Source organism: Aulonocara sp. 'chitande type north' Nkhata Bay, linkage group LG14 (assembly GCF_057382095.1).
Source record: "Aulonocara sp. 'chitande type north' Nkhata Bay isolate Kocher_YH1m ecotype deep benthic linkage group LG14, A_spYH_male_GT1.1, whole genome shotgun sequence".
Classification (NCBI taxonomy): Eukaryota; Metazoa; Chordata; class Actinopteri; order Cichliformes; family Cichlidae; genus Aulonocara; species Aulonocara sp. 'chitande type north' Nkhata Bay.
Window position 1 is genome coordinate 25,007,854 of NC_141357.1, and position 15,446 is coordinate 25,023,299.

Sequence of the window (15,446 nt, forward strand, 5' to 3'; positions counted from 1 at the left end):
ATAATTGCTCAGTAGTGTCATGTAGTCAGTGTAAGAGGCCAACTAACCCTGAGCTGCCGCTGGTTGACCATTTCTCCGGTCCTCAAAATGATTTGCGGGGAGAAAGTTCATGTTTAAAACCACCACTCAGACCTGCACCCCTTGCTAACAAACATGTCTGTGTTTCAGTAAAGCCTGCTAGCTGCCTGCTGGGTTCTCCACATGTGATGGTTCGAAGCCCTGGCTATCACATGGGACACTGTTTCGAGGGTCTGGGGCCACTCTCTGGAAATGTTGTGAACCCACTGAGATGGGATTGGCAGCTGCCGCAGGAAATGCCTAACCGTTGCTATGGGGTTTGGTAGGTGGAAAGCCTGCAATTTGTTGATGCGATGGTTACGGACTTGATTAGTTGTTTTGGTTATCGTAATTTGACAAACCATGGGTTTGTATTTATGGGAGGGGGTGTTACGGCCCTAGCAGGGCCTCCTCCTGAAGGTGCCTGTGTGGGCGTGTCCCACCACCTTCTGCCTGAGGTGCCACCTTTCCCTGTTACACAGCTGACTCACATCAGTAATTAAAAGTATTTAAGCCCAAGGAAAGGTGAGCTCTGGGCCAGAGTGCCAGTAGTGTGGTTACAGCTTGTGAGCTGAGTGGTTGTTGTGGTTTCAGCTAGTGAGCTGTGTTCTTGGTGGTTTTCAGCTAGTGAGCTGCTCTCTTTTTTGGCTTACGTTTTACTTTATCGACCAACGCCTGAGTTTTGTTTGTTTTCTTAAATGGTGATAGCGGCTTGTCCATCTCTTTTAGTTGAGCTACTTTAATAAAACTCTTTAATTGAACCGTTTTGCCTCCCTGACTCCTTTTTCTGACCTGGACACTTTTTGTTACTTCCCCCTCACCGCCTAGACCCCTCAGGGGAATGTAACAATACCTTTTAATTAATGCAGACAGTTCTGCACATTTGTCAGCAGGCAAATGGCCCAACAGCACATCCAAGTTCTGAAGAGTTTCTGAATTCTTCAGACGACCAAGCAATAAAGGATCATCAGGTGCTGCCACATCCTCCCCCCCACAAACTTACTGTGCTATTGTACAAGCAGTCAACCCTGGACTCGATGCGGAAAGAGAAATGAGAGAGCCTGACAGACCGACGGATAAAGGACGAACATGATATGGTTTCAACAAATTAACATGGCAAAGTTGATTTCTTTTCCGGCGATCTGGGGTAGCAATCAGATAATTCTGTTCACACAGTTTCTGTACCACGGTGTAAGGCCCAGCAAACCGTGCCTGGAACGGTGACCCTGCAATTGGCAGTAAAGCTAAAACCTGGTCACCCTACTAAACTGCTGCTCTTCAGAACGCCGGTCATAAAAATATTTCATCTTCTGTTTGGCCAACTGACCTGCCACATACAGTCTGTGCCGAAAACCATTAACATAATCTATCAAGTTCACTGGTGGTTCACCTGACAACCACTTATCGCACAGCACTGTCAACGGTCCCCGAACTTTGTGGCCAAAGACCAAGTCATTTGGGCTAAACCCAGTACTCTCCTGGCACACTTCACACGCTGCCAACAGAAGCCACGGTAAACCTTCCTCCCAGTCACTCCTCATTTCGGTGCAATAGGCACGTAACAAGGACTTCAGTGTTTGATGGAAGCGCTCTAAAGCACCTTGGCTCTTTGGATGATAAGGAGAGGCTTTATCATGTACAATATTCAACAGCTTAAGAACTTGTGCAAATAGATGTGACGAAAAGTTTGATCCCTGGTCACTCCCACAGACTTAGCTGTGATGGTACGCAACGGATATGCAGCAGGATAAAGCGTAACCTGGCAGATTACAGTTAACAGATACTCCGAACCAGATTTTGATCTAGGAAGCGGGCCCACACAGTCAATGATCAAATGTTCAAATGGGTTACTCACAGCAGGGATGGGACAAAGTGGAGCAGGTTTAATAGACTGATTTGGCTTACCTACAATTTGGCAAGTATGGCAGGTCTTAATGTAAGCTGAAACATCACGCTTAAGACGTGGCCAAAAGAAGTAGCGCAAGATGTAATTATAAGTCTTCGTCACTCCCAAATGCCCATATTTGTCATGAGAACACTTCAACACCTCGTCACGGTATTTAGTTGGAACCACAATCTGGATAACTGGACTCCCAACACAGTCCAACCCTTGCGGAATCCACCTACGGACTAGTACCTCCTTCTGCAGAAAATAACCAGAGGCTGCACTTCTAGCGTCATCACTAGGTTGCACTTTGTGAAACAGCTCAGTCAGTGAAGCATCAGCACGCTGTGCCTGAATTAACTCTTGCTGGGAAATTGACAAATGTTCAGGAACAATCAAATCTGGTTCAACCTGACACTCTTCTGCTTGAGTTACAGGCTCTGCATCCCTTTTAGCTGCAGCCCTTGTAACAGCACAAGCTGCAAAGTCAGAAAAACCCTGTTCACACTCATGGGACTCATTCAGAACTCTAGATTTAACAGGTAAAGAATTGTCAGCCCAGACTCGATTTTCAGCCCAATCATTCCCCAAAATCACATGTACGCCCTCAAGTGGCAAAGCAGGACGAACACCAAGGCAGATGATATCATCCACAAAACTGCATGACAGCCTGACTTTATGCAATGGAGCACAGATAGTGGTTAAACCCATGCCTTGAACAAGCACACACTCACCAGTATCAGTAACCTGTGAAAATGGCAACACGGAAGCTAAGATAAAAGAATCCTTCGCTCCTGTGTCACGCAAAATCTTTACAGGAACTTTATGAACATCACCCGGGAGTGATACAAACCCATCGGACGCAAAATCCTCAAACCCCGAATAGCTCTCCAAGTCAGACTTGGGCGAAACTGGCGTCTCCCAAGAGAGTACTGAAGTTTCCCGTGCAGGAATTGTAAGAGCCACAGGCTTAACCTGTTTGCCTGTACGCGCCAACTTGCTTTTCAACAAGGGACATTCTGCTTTCCAGTGTCCATCGCCATGGCAGTAGTTGCATGCTTGACCAAACTTACTGGGCTTCACACCACCAATGGCCTTCGCAGGGTCCGATGACATAAACTTAGTTTGACCAAAAGCTCTAGCGGGAGCACCAACTGAAAAACAGTTTCTACCAACCTGCCTCTTATGTGCCAAGATATATTCATCTGCCAATTTAGCAGCGTCAGAAACGGTTGTCACTTCCCGTTCAGCAATATAAGTGGCAACCACAGGAGGAACACACTCTTTAAACTGCTCCAATACCATCAACTCACATAAATCCTGAAAAGTTGTCACTCTCAGTGCCGAACACCATCTGTTGAAGTGTTTAGTTAAATCCCTCACAAACTCTATATGCGACTGCTTATCAGACTTCCTCCATGATCTGAAACGTTGACGGTAAGCTTCTGGTACCAACTCATACGCCTTCAGAACTGCATCTTTAACAGTAGCAAAACTCCAACAATCAACTGCACTGAGTGCTGAATAAGCTTCCTGAGCCTTTCCAGTCAAAACAGACTAACATAATCACACAGTCAGCTTCTGGCCATCCTCTCAATTCGGCAATGCGTTCAAAAAGGGAGAAAAAGGCATCTGGCTCTCTTTCATCAAATTTCGGCACCAAGCGCAAATTATGCACGACATCAAAAGTTTCAACTCCTTGTGGAGAAGACTCTTTAGCCTCAACACCACCTGATAACTTGCCCGCCCTGATTAGGTCTAGCTGATACTGCTCTAGCTCCAACTTTTCCTTTTCTAAAGAATGCCTTACACAGTCTTTCTCAATGCTCAGCTTGTCTCTTTCCATTTGTAAGAGTAACAACTCCTTTTGCTGCTCAAAAGACAAAGCAACGGCAGTTGAGACCACAGACTGATCAACCTCAGCCGCTAAGGTTTTCATTTTACCTGGCAACACGCCTTTCTTTACTAATGCAGCCTTCAACACTCCTTTAATCTCATCTTTCAACCGTTTATCTCCAACGTCGACATCATAATGTTCAGCAAGTTTCAAGAGTTGTTCTTTAGTACAACTATTCAAGAGTTCCTCCGATGGAGACTGAACAAAAGCATCAACAGTAGCCATAACAGCAAAGTATTGATTCTCGACATGCAATTGAAAACAGCACTTTCCCACTAACTGCCTAACCAAAATCTACTTAACTAAAGCCTAGTCTTCATGCAGTTACTTACGGTGGGTACTTATGCACTAAAAACCGCCAGAAAGAGAAAGGCAACTGCACAAACAGCGACCCCCTCAATCCTGGGGACGTGCTCCCGAGACAACTGCTCTAACCGTGTTCACCGCAACAGAAATTTCAGTGAATGATTCTCGAGAGAAACACTCCTTCAACCTAACAGGGAAAGCACTGATTTTAATGATTCAATAATCAACACAGCTCATACGCTCCAAAGTTGACACAAGACAGCACATCAACACTAACTCCAGTAAACTTAAGTCTACAGCAAACAACAGTATTAACATGACTGCCTCCACTCAATCTGCCTAACCAAATGGCCTCCCAAACACAATACACAGCAGACCCAGAATATCAAAGCACCACAAATAACCAAACTGATCAGCAATCAACTCAATAATTGCCTACAAGGCAAGTCCTAGCCAAGACACAACTAGACAAGCAGCTGCAAACAGACCAGCTCTCAATCAAATGTTAGAAAGCTTACCAAACCAGGATAATTGCACAGACGATCCCGGACGAGCCGCCATTTGTCACAACCCGGCTCATAGGAAGTGACAAACAAATGGGAGACCACACACAGGTTTTTAAAGACTGTAAGACATATTTAATGAAAATAAGGTAAAGCAACTTAAACACAATTTAAAGGACATAACAGCCATAACTGAAACTTCCTAATGAACATGACACGTGCCAGAGAGAGCGTCAAAGCCAGCCACCACTGGTTCAATCAAGGTGTCTTTATATACACTGGGACTGGCCTCTCAGGTGTGCTGCATCAATAATTGGGTCAGCTCCACCTACCTGCAAGAAACGGGTAAAAGAAAAAGCAAAACACAAGGCCAGCCCACTGGCCGTCACACTTAGTAACAATAAATACCTTTTTTTTAAAACATGGCCTTATCATGTTAAAGGGGCAGAATTTAGTGCATGATCTGATCAAAAAGGGATATAGTGAAATTTATGTGTCCTTGTCAGTGCTGCTGCGACCTTGGTGACAAACAGTTGTGGTTGGAAGTTTCCATACACTCATCATGGGCATAAAAGTCATGGTAATTCGGGGCTTTTAATGATTTCTTTGAAGTGTTCTTTTTCCAGAATGCGATGATTGTAAAGCATACAACTTTATTGACATTATTTAGGATTTTCTCTAATACACATGGTCAAGTATACATAGAGGCTCAAATGTATACATACACTCACTTAAATTGTTTATTAAGTGCTGTGAAAAGTTCTACAATGTATTTTAACTTGATCTATCTATCGAGGCCTATTATGTCTGGTAGTTTCTCTTTGTCAGCATTAAAATAATTTGTTTGACAGCATTCATTGGACTGACCAATACTCAAAAGAATTGGAAGGTCCAAGGAATTCAATGAAGGTCTAAGAAGGATAATTGCAGATTTACACAATTTGGGAAGATTCTTTGTAGCCATTTCTAAACAACTGCAGATTCCAATGTCATTATTACAAATAGTTGTACTTACTCACAAGTTATTCTGATGTCTCACGTCTTTAACGAGGTCTGGTAGAAGACCACAAGCGTCACCCTCAGATGAGAGGAAATTAGTTGGGATGTTCAGAAACAACCCAGATTCAAGCCTACCATGAACTTTATACTGATGGAACACCCGGGAATCTGACCAGTTGTTAGAAGCTTGTTAATGGCTACCAACAATATCTGATGAAGGTGTAACTAGTTAACGGACATTTAACATTACTGGGGCTACACAGTGGCGCAAAAAAGTATTTAGTCAGCCATCAATTGTGCAAGTTCTCCCACTTAAAAAGATGAGAGAGGCCTGTAATTTTCATCATAGGTATACCTCAACTGTGAGAAACAAAATGAGGAAAGAAAATCCAGAAAATCACATTGTCTGATTTGCAAAGAAATTCTTTAAAAATCACACAATGTGATTTTCTGAAATTTTTTCCCTCCTCATTTTGTCTCTCACAGTTGAGGTATACCTATGATGATGATGATGATGGTGAAGCCTTTATTTGTCACTTGCAGTTGCCTGCAGCAAAATTGGACCTCTCCCGACCATACATACAATACACAAACATCACATCAGGGAGACAGGTCAAAACAGGTAGTGTAAAGAAAAACAATGAAATATACAACACAATAGAGGATGATATGATAAAAAATTACAGGCCTCTCTCAACTTTTTAAGTCGGAGAACTTGCAAAATTGGTGGCTGACTAAATACTTTTTTGCCCCACTGGATCTATGTATTTGAGCCTGTATGCATGTTTTTTGTCCTGTGTGGATTAGAGAAAATCCAAAATAAATTCAGACTTGTTCACCCAATTCTAGTGTTTTAAAGCCATTAAAGATGCATGCTGTTTAATCATTCTGCTCTGGAAAAAGAACATTTCAAAGAAATCATAAGATCAAAACTACTCGGACGTTTGTGTCCAGGATGAGTGTATGGAAACTTCTGACCACAACTGTATTTGTACCATTATATGGTTTTTAGCCAGGATAGCAGCCTCTTTTAGCTTCCTCATCAAAAGTTACGATCTATAGCTCATCAGCAGGGAGAATTTGCAGACTTACCTCAGCTAGTGATTACTGTGATTAGGCCAAATTAATTTTAATATAAATGCTGCAGTGATCACTTTATCTAGAACTTTGAATGCTATTGTTTTCCATGAGTAGAGGTGTGCTAACGGGTCTTGCTAAATAGCATTTTACAGTGTAGTTTGATAGATTATTTTGTGGAATAACAGGTTACATTACACATACACCCTGACCCTGTGAAAGTCATTGACCAAAAGGAAAAGAAAAAAAGTTTGAAACTGCTGACTGTAAATCTTTGTCCTGGCATTTTTTTTTTTCATTGCTGTAATTGTTGAAATGGGGCTGTGTTAAAAGCATTTTTCCCTGAAATATCGATCATGTTGATAATTTAGGCTGGCGATATCCATCTACACTCCTTATTTTCCGCAACCTTAGGATCACCTGCTGAGGAGGTTGACTTTTTTCTTGCAACCTTCAAGCTTTAGTGAAATTCAGTGATGATTCTAATTGCTAATTTCCATCTATACATACACACAGTTTGTTGAAATTTTAGTTTTGGACAGTCTGATTTAGAAAATATAGAAAATCCCAAAAGATTAGAGACAATAAAGACAAAAGAAAAAAAAATAGAAGATGGGGTTTGGAATCAAAGTGAGAGTGAGAGAGAGAAAAAAGAAGAAAAGAATTAGAAAAGAGGGAAAAGAAGTAGAAGTAGCAGTAGTCACTGTTTGTCAGCATGGCTTTGTCTGCCAGCACGATGCAGCTCCAAGATACTGGACCAAAGCCAGCTAATTCTGGCCAGAAACACACACAGACACAGGTTCTCTCGCTCTCTCACTCACTCTCTCTCACACACACACACACACACACACACACACACACACACACACACACACACACACACACACACACACACACACTCACTCTCTCTCTCTCTCTCTCTCTCTCTCTCTCTCTCTCTCTCTCTCTCACTCTACAAGCACACACATTTGGCAGAAAGACTGTTGGGTCACGGTATAAACTGCCTCTCCCTCTTCCTTTCTTTTCCTGATCTTTTGTCCTTTCCTATTCCCACTTACCTATTTACTTGTTTGTGTGTATGTGTGTGTGCATTTCCATGTAGCAGGAGGTGTTGGAGATAGCTTTGGATCAGTGTGGCCCATCTACTGACAGGAAAATTGCCCTGATAGACAAGAACCGTGACCTTTATTTGACCACCGTGCGTCATCTTGGACGAGAACCCAAAATCTGCAAAATTGGTGAGACATGGAGGGAATGCACTTAACAAGATCGGTGATGACTTTCTTTGTTTTGTGTGTGTGTGTGCGTGTGTGTGTGTGTGTGTGCGTGCAACTAAGGTTAGATTACTGTAATAGCTGCATGCATCTTCTATCTTTTAGGTAGCATGGTTCATAGTATGGCCTGGAATGATGCTGCTAACATCCTGTGTGGAATCCAAGACAACCAGCTGACAGTGTGGTACTACCCAAGTGTTGTCTTCACTGACAAGGAATTATTACCGAAGACACTGTGCATAAAAGATGGCAGGTAATTTCCCTGGGCTTTCGCAAAGCCCCTGGTGTGACTAATTAATAAACAATTAGTGTCTATGCTTTGACACACTGGGTAATGCATTAGTGAGAGTGATTGGTCATAGGCCAATGAGTTGTTTTTCAAAAAGAAAGGTTATTGTTGTTACAGGTAGATGCAAGTGGATGTAAAAGGAAAACAAAATTAAGGTTCCAGTAGGATGTGAACCAGCATCTCCTGGCTGTTAATTCTAATAGATGTCACACCACCAATCCTCCAACCTCCTTATGAGGACTTGACACTTCTGTAAAATGATCCTGTTAATACTCAGTTGCCAATTTAACCATGTCTGGTGCGTCAAAGCACCAACTCTAAAAACCACCTTACGTGGGGAGATTCTAGAGGTTCTGACAGAGAGGTATTATGCAGTACAAGAAATGGGGATGAGAATTAATTGGTGACTTTAGCATGTAACAGCTGATACCATTCACCAGAATGGCGAGTAAGTTCCTATTACAAAAGCAGCAAAAGGTTATATTCAAGTTTAAAGTTGGCCAGAGTAGATAGAAGTATATAAGAGAACCTCTCAGTGCCCTTGCATTTTCATCTGAGAGGTTTCTGGAAAAGATGTCAAATATGAACTAAGAGCAGAAATGGAGGCAGCTTTTCTGTACCTTTTAACTCATTCTCCAAAGCAAAATGCATATGGCCAACATCTATCAGACTGTGCAAAGCTTTCTGGCCAGAACTCCTCAGCGTTAGCCAGCATTGAAGGCAGAGTGCCTGCACTGTCAGTACAGGCAATTGTAAACTATACTTGTGTCTGCTACACTAATCTGAACACTTGGTTGTAAACTTTTTGTGCACATTTTGGACTCACTCACTGGTTTTATTATTGCTGTTTAGTGCTCAAGCAGGCAGAAATTTGAGGAACACCAAAGTCTAAGTGGCAAAAGCTAATAAATCATCAGAAACTGCAAATTTCTGAAAGTTTCTCTTTAGGTTTGTTGGATATACACCAGCCACTTTATTAGATATACCTGTTCAACTGCTGATTAACACGAATGTCAAATTGGCCAGTCACGTGGCAGCAACCCAGTGCATTTACATATTTAGACATGGTCAAGGTGACCAGCTGAAGTTCAAGCTTAGCATTGAGAATGGGGAGAAAAGTGGTTTAAGTGACTCTGAATGTGGCATGGTTGCTGGTGCCAGGCAGGCTGAGTATTTTAAAAGCTACTGAGATGTGTCAGATACTATCATGTCAACATGTACCAAAATCTCAGAAGAATGTTTCCAGCACCTTTGAATCTGTGCCATGAAGAATTAAGCAGATCTGAAAGCAAAATGGGACCTAACCCAGCACTAGCAAGGTGTATCTAAAAAAATGACCAATGATGGTGTTCTACAGGAAGCAGGACACCCTAAGAACAGTACAGGTTACAGTGGTACCATGGCTGTTGGGCCATTTTATCAGGTTTACATATGCCGTGCTTGTAGAGGAAACTGGTAAAATCTGCACTATTAATGAGTCTGTCGAAGCAGCGTCAGGAATCATTTATATGTTATTTATGCATAACAAACTCATTTTTTCCCTCTGCCCTCTGTCAATGCAGTATTTACTGTAACAAACTGTGTGTGTCTTTGCAAAGTGAATTCAGACGTGCACCCCAAGTTCTAAACTACATTGGCACCAAAGTGACATTACGCCAAGGAGATGGTTCATTGGTGTACAGCAGTGTACTACCCTTTCCTGCCCTCCTGCATGAATACAGCATCTCTGCGCGCTGGGAGGATGCACTGCGCCTCTGCTGCTATGCAAAAGTAAGATACTGGAAATGTCTTTTACTCTTTTCTACTTGTGTCAGTGATTTCTATATGTGCTTAATGTAAGTGATGTGACATCATTGTACAATTGGTCTCAGTGTTTGTAGAACTGTGTATGTCCTTGCATTAGCTGTACAAGCAAAGCCATAGTGAGCATTAAGCTTTCGCATTGATTACTACATTTCTTTCACGTTGTATTTATGTTAGCAGTTTTGTGGTAGTGTTAAATATCCTCCAGTCTTGGGGCTCTGGTACAGTTCAGCTTCCCATGGCGTATGTCACGTGTGTGCATGGATAATATGTCTGAACCAGAAAGTAGTAGACAGGTTTATGGGACCTGACCAGCAGGCTTTAATTAGCTTCAATTAGCCTGGTGACTCCATTTACCAGATTAACCCCCCAGACCTCACTCATAAATACACACTCTGCTGCATGCATGTGTGGATTTTCCAAACATATTACTCACACACACTGAGCACAGTGTGAGACTGTGTCTTTGCTTAGGCAATGATGCAATAACCACAAGCTTGGAGAAACGGACAACAAGTAGCAAAGGGTGGTTGGAACAAAAGGGATGGAGAGAGGCACCAGTTTTAAGAGCTTTTTCCTTGACCCCATCCTCTCGGCTTCTGGTAAGCGTTTGGTGGCTTTTCCCAGAACCACAGTTGTTGTCAGTAAGTGCTCACCTGACAGGAGTCAACAGAAACATGTTATAAATTAAGGCAAGAAGCACAGACCTAACATACAGTGACTAAAGTTTATAACCTAACAATTAAGTAGGCAAAAAAAGGTTTATTTCACGTGAAATTGTTTCACGTGAAGTTGTGTTGTCATGTTTACGATCTCTGGCAAGTCCTGCCGATGATATTTGTTGTTTGCAGGAGTGGTTTCTAATTGGAGCTGTTTTTCTTAGTGATGGATACTGAAAAACGCAGGAGATTACAGAGTGGTGACTCTGGAGTTCAGTTTGCTCAACTGCTGGCCCATTTGTGGTCAAATTTTAATTAATCCAGCTGCAGGAAATAAAGTGGCGACACATTTGTTTACATTTATAGTTGTTTTGTACTGCAAATACCTCCTGTTTTTGTGTGTGTCATGCATGTTTAAAGACTTGGTTAAAGTATGAGTAAAGTGTACCAGAATGCATTGAAGATACAGTCGTACTCTATCCTTATGCCCACTGATACATCCGCTTTTCATTAAGTGCTTTTTTGCTAAATATGTCATTTGTGAATGTGGCCAAAGGACTGAATTTTTACTTCATCTCTCCATAGCAATTGGTTTCTAAAACTAAGTAAGTAACAGCTCAGCTGTTACTTGGTTTATGTCCACCAAGATGAGATTTACAACATACAGTACTAGGCAAAAGTCCCCCCCCACCACCACCACCACTTCTTTATATTTTGTTGGGAAAATTGGAAATGCAGTGCAGTGATTCATTGAAACATGTGCAAAGGTGCATGAAAATGCAGGATTAAAGGGAGTTTTTGCAATTCTAACCAGCTTAAAAGTCAGTATGTGGTATGACCACTTTATTCTTTGACACTCTTGGTCAAACTTTCTTGTCTAGTCTTCAGGAATAGTTCTTCAGGCTTCTTGAAGGACATTCAAAGCTCTTCTTTGGCTGTTGGCTGCCTTTTATTTTATCGTCTATCTAGATGATCCCACGCTGCTTCAGTAATGTTGATGTCTGGCTTTAAAGAGACCAATCCATGACTGATAGTGTTTCATCTGTGTTTTTCTATCCCAGTGTGTTTTTATTGCATTGGCATTGTTATGATGAATAATTAAGCTGCTGCCAATAAGCTTTCCAGACTCTTTCAGATATTTTCAGATGTTGCTCATCTGCTGTAGATGGTTTTTTTTAGGCCTGCAAGTTATTTTGTCCTCCACTTGTCCAGTTTCCTTTTTTTTTTCTAAAGCACACTCTGCAGAGATGCCAAGTTTTTGGCTAATAGCTCTTTGGGATTCACTTTGGTGGTGCAATTATACTATTTTATGTTTGCCAAATTGTGTTATCTTTGGCATTTTTCATAGATTCAGCAACAGAAAACGGAACAAATTATGTGTTATTATTACAGGCTGCTGATAGCAAAGGGTGTAAACACCACACCGTTTCCTCCCTTGAGTTAGGTGCCTTTTTTATGCCATAGGTCGATATTAATTAAAGAAAAAAAATGGTTTCATTAAAAGATGCTCTCTGCTGTTGTTCCCTTTATCCCTAGGACCAATCTTTGTGGGCATGTCTCGCTGGCATGGCAATGGCAAACAGAGAGCTGACTACTGCAGAGATGGCTTATGCTGCCATTGGAGAGGTAAGAGCACTGCTTATTGGCTAGTTCAGCTAAACACAAGTGTTGTAAACCACCAGAAAACCATAAAAAAGAAAATTCAGTGAAACTTCAGTGAATCTGTCAGTGAAAAGAGATACTGTATTTCTAGCTTCTCTCTTTGCATATCTGCTGCTTCACCTCTTTCAGTTACCTAGAGTTCAATACATCAACTTTCTAAGGGAGCAGCCATCTAAGGAGTCATCGTTGGCCCACATGCTGCTGTTCAGTGGTCAGGTCCAGGAAGCTGAGGCTGCTTTCTTACAAGCTGGTCTCATCTACCAGGCCATACAAGTCAACATTGACCTTTATAACTGGGAAAGGTATAATTCTGTATATATGTGTTCATGTTGGAAATGTACAGCTAGTAAAGAGACAGTATAAGCAGTTTTGGGAGATTTTTATTCATGTATGTATTTTTTGTATTTTTGGCTGTGTAAGGATTTTGTTTTATGGAGGTAGTCTAAACTTAGGTTTTAAAGAGTTAAGGTGAAGCATATTTGTTCACAGAGGATGCATGTCTGTCTGCATCATGTCATCTTGTGTCCAGGGCATTGGAGCTGGCAGTTAAACACAAGACCCATGTGGACACTGTGCTGGCCTATAGGGAGAAGTTCCTACAGAAATTTGGCAGGAAGGAGACCAATAAGAGATTCCTGCAGTACTCTGAAGGGGTACGTTATGGTGGCCTGTCTTGCTGCACTGTATAAACTGACTTGGTCAGCAACACACTGGAAACATTTTTAGCTGTGGATGGTGTCTATTTCTAATTATTTCCCATGGGTTATCAACTTTGTTTGCTCTGCTAATACACTCTAAGTGGCCTTAAAAAAAGTTGGTTTAGGGAAAAACTATGTTACCTTAGCATTTCTGTTTACCATCCAATCAGAAAAGCCTACAGCATTAAACTGCAAAAGGAGGCAAATCTCTAGCTGCACCTGACCTATTTAATCCCAAATATTGCTTGCAGTAGTGTTACTGGAGTGCTTATCACTGCAACAATGCCTAATATTATAATTATAGTCTCAAAGTACAAATACAATAAAAAAAGTTCCATATAACAAAAAGAATCACAGAGACTCTGTTGGTTTTAAAAGATGGTTGAGATGGTTAAAACCTTCTTGTAAACTGGTTAAAGGAAAGAAAAATCCATTCTGATTACCGTTTGACTTTGTTCTTTCTACACTTGCCGTCATGCCAAAAATGTTTAGGTATATATATGTACAGTTTTTGTTTTGCCTCTGTTCACAACCACAGTGGAGTTTGGCCCCATTGTCAGAGGCTCAGAGTTAATTTAGACAGACGAGCAGTTAGACGAGGCCTGTTTCCCTGATATTTCATTACAAATGAGGCAGGCATAACATCTGAAGCTGAATCAAAGTGCAGTCCCTCTCTCAAGACTCTTCATGCAAGTATTAAAAATGCTTAAAATAACATAATATGTAAAATCATGTTAGTCTGATCAGTTAATTTTGAGCCTCTAAAAAATGGGGACCATCTGTAAAAATGGCTGTAATTTATAATAAACTGATGAATAAACTGTTAACACCAAACTTATTTGTTAACCCCTTGAATTAAAGCTGAAAGTCTGAACTTCAATTACATATAGTTTTATTTAAAATCCACTGTGGTAGTATAGTGAGGCAAAACTATAAAAATAGTGTCCTTTTCCAAGAAATTATGGACCTAACAGTGTCTACTCTTCCCAAAAATGCTAGCTTCCAAGATGAACTGATCTTCTGTGGACAGTTTGTTTTTAATCCAACTCTTAAAAAATTGAGAGCGACACAATAATGGAAACTACTGGACTGTACAGATGGTAAATATCCATCTTTAATAGGATGATCAAACATGTGCCAAAGAGATAAGAGAGTTGTTTTGGGTTTTTTTTACACATCTAAAACTCTTCCAGTTTATAGTGTTGGCGCATACAATAACCAGACCGTACTAAATCATATCCCATGTAAACAGCTGACCCCGAAAAACTCAGCAGTAGGTAGGATTTCAGCCAGACTGCAAGGAAAAATGTGTGCATGTGACTTCAACCCATGTGATCACCACTGGAGGTTAAAAAGCACCATTATCATCCTACACGACCTTCCCAACTCCTGTAAATTGTTCAGTAAACATTTCTAATTTTAAAAGTGTTTGCAGTACTTACACTAATTACTCTTAAACAGAAAGAACCTACTCTAATGCATTACAAGTTGCTTTCTACTACCCGAGCTCAGCCAGCCTTACAGTTTGGAGGGATTTACAGACGATCTAGCAGCGTCTTTCTTAGCGTATCCGAGGCTAACATTTGAAAGCCAGTGTTTTAAGACGCTTACTATAACTTGTTTTCCTTCTCTTTTAATGGGGGATAACTCCCATTACCAAATGCTTCCCGGAACTGTTTATCAGTTAAAATAGTGTTTCTTACTTTCTCATTTCATCTCATCTTACTGTGTCTTCCAGGTTGAAGTGGACTGGGAAAAAATCCAAGCAAAGATAGAGATGGAGTTGTCTAAAGAGAGAGAGCGAGCTGCTAACACCTCTGTGAGGAGCAGCGTGGCCTCACGCCGTTGATTTTTAAAAATGTTTTTTATTTTTTTAAGAGGGTCATGTCCACAATAAGTACAGCAAGTACGATTACCTTCATGTAAAAACCAAAACTGAACAATTTTGAGATTTTGTGATGTCTGTGATGCCTGACTTACACTACACACATAGTCTTGTCAAGTTACATATAAAGCTTTAAACAAAATCGCTTATGTTACTGTTACTGTGGGTGGCTGATAACAGTTTTTTAAGGCTGTCTGTATTTCTGACCAACAGACCTGTGGCCTTCCTGTTGTAGTGACTGATTTTGAGTGAATCAAGTTTAAAGTTAATCTGTTTTCATTAACAGTTAAATAGGTATACGCGTTCATCTGTAAATTTGTATAAGTGTTATTTTTGTCATGTTTCAGTTTGTTTTTTTACATTAAAATATATTTTTATAGTTTACACATTTATAGTGTTGCCTTGTGGAAATGCGAGAATGTCCATTAATAAAGCATGTGAACCATACTGTA

The 15,446-nt window shown here is 40.9% G+C and overlaps 1 protein-coding gene across 3 annotated transcripts in view; it reads left to right on the top strand.

The window, feature by feature from the left end:
* Positions 1-15,446, top strand: part of ift80 (intraflagellar transport 80 homolog (Chlamydomonas)) — a 55,720-nt gene extending 40,274 nt beyond the window's left edge. For 2 of the 3 annotated variants that reach the window (XM_086261762.1, XM_086261764.1), the window contains 7 exons: positions 7,827-7,962; positions 8,104-8,251; positions 9,886-10,057; positions 12,286-12,375; positions 12,541-12,713; positions 12,941-13,064; positions 14,848-15,446. In XM_086261762.1, the coding sequence (XP_086117888.1) occupies positions 7,827-7,962; positions 8,104-8,251; positions 9,886-10,057; positions 12,286-12,375; positions 12,541-12,713; positions 12,941-13,064; positions 14,848-14,958 (954 nt within the window). In that variant the 3' untranslated portion in view covers positions 14,959-15,446. The remainder of the gene's footprint in view (positions 1-7,826; positions 7,963-8,103; positions 8,252-9,885; positions 10,058-12,285; positions 12,376-12,540; positions 12,714-12,940; positions 13,065-14,847) is intronic. The other variant, XM_086261763.1, reaches the window with a different exon arrangement.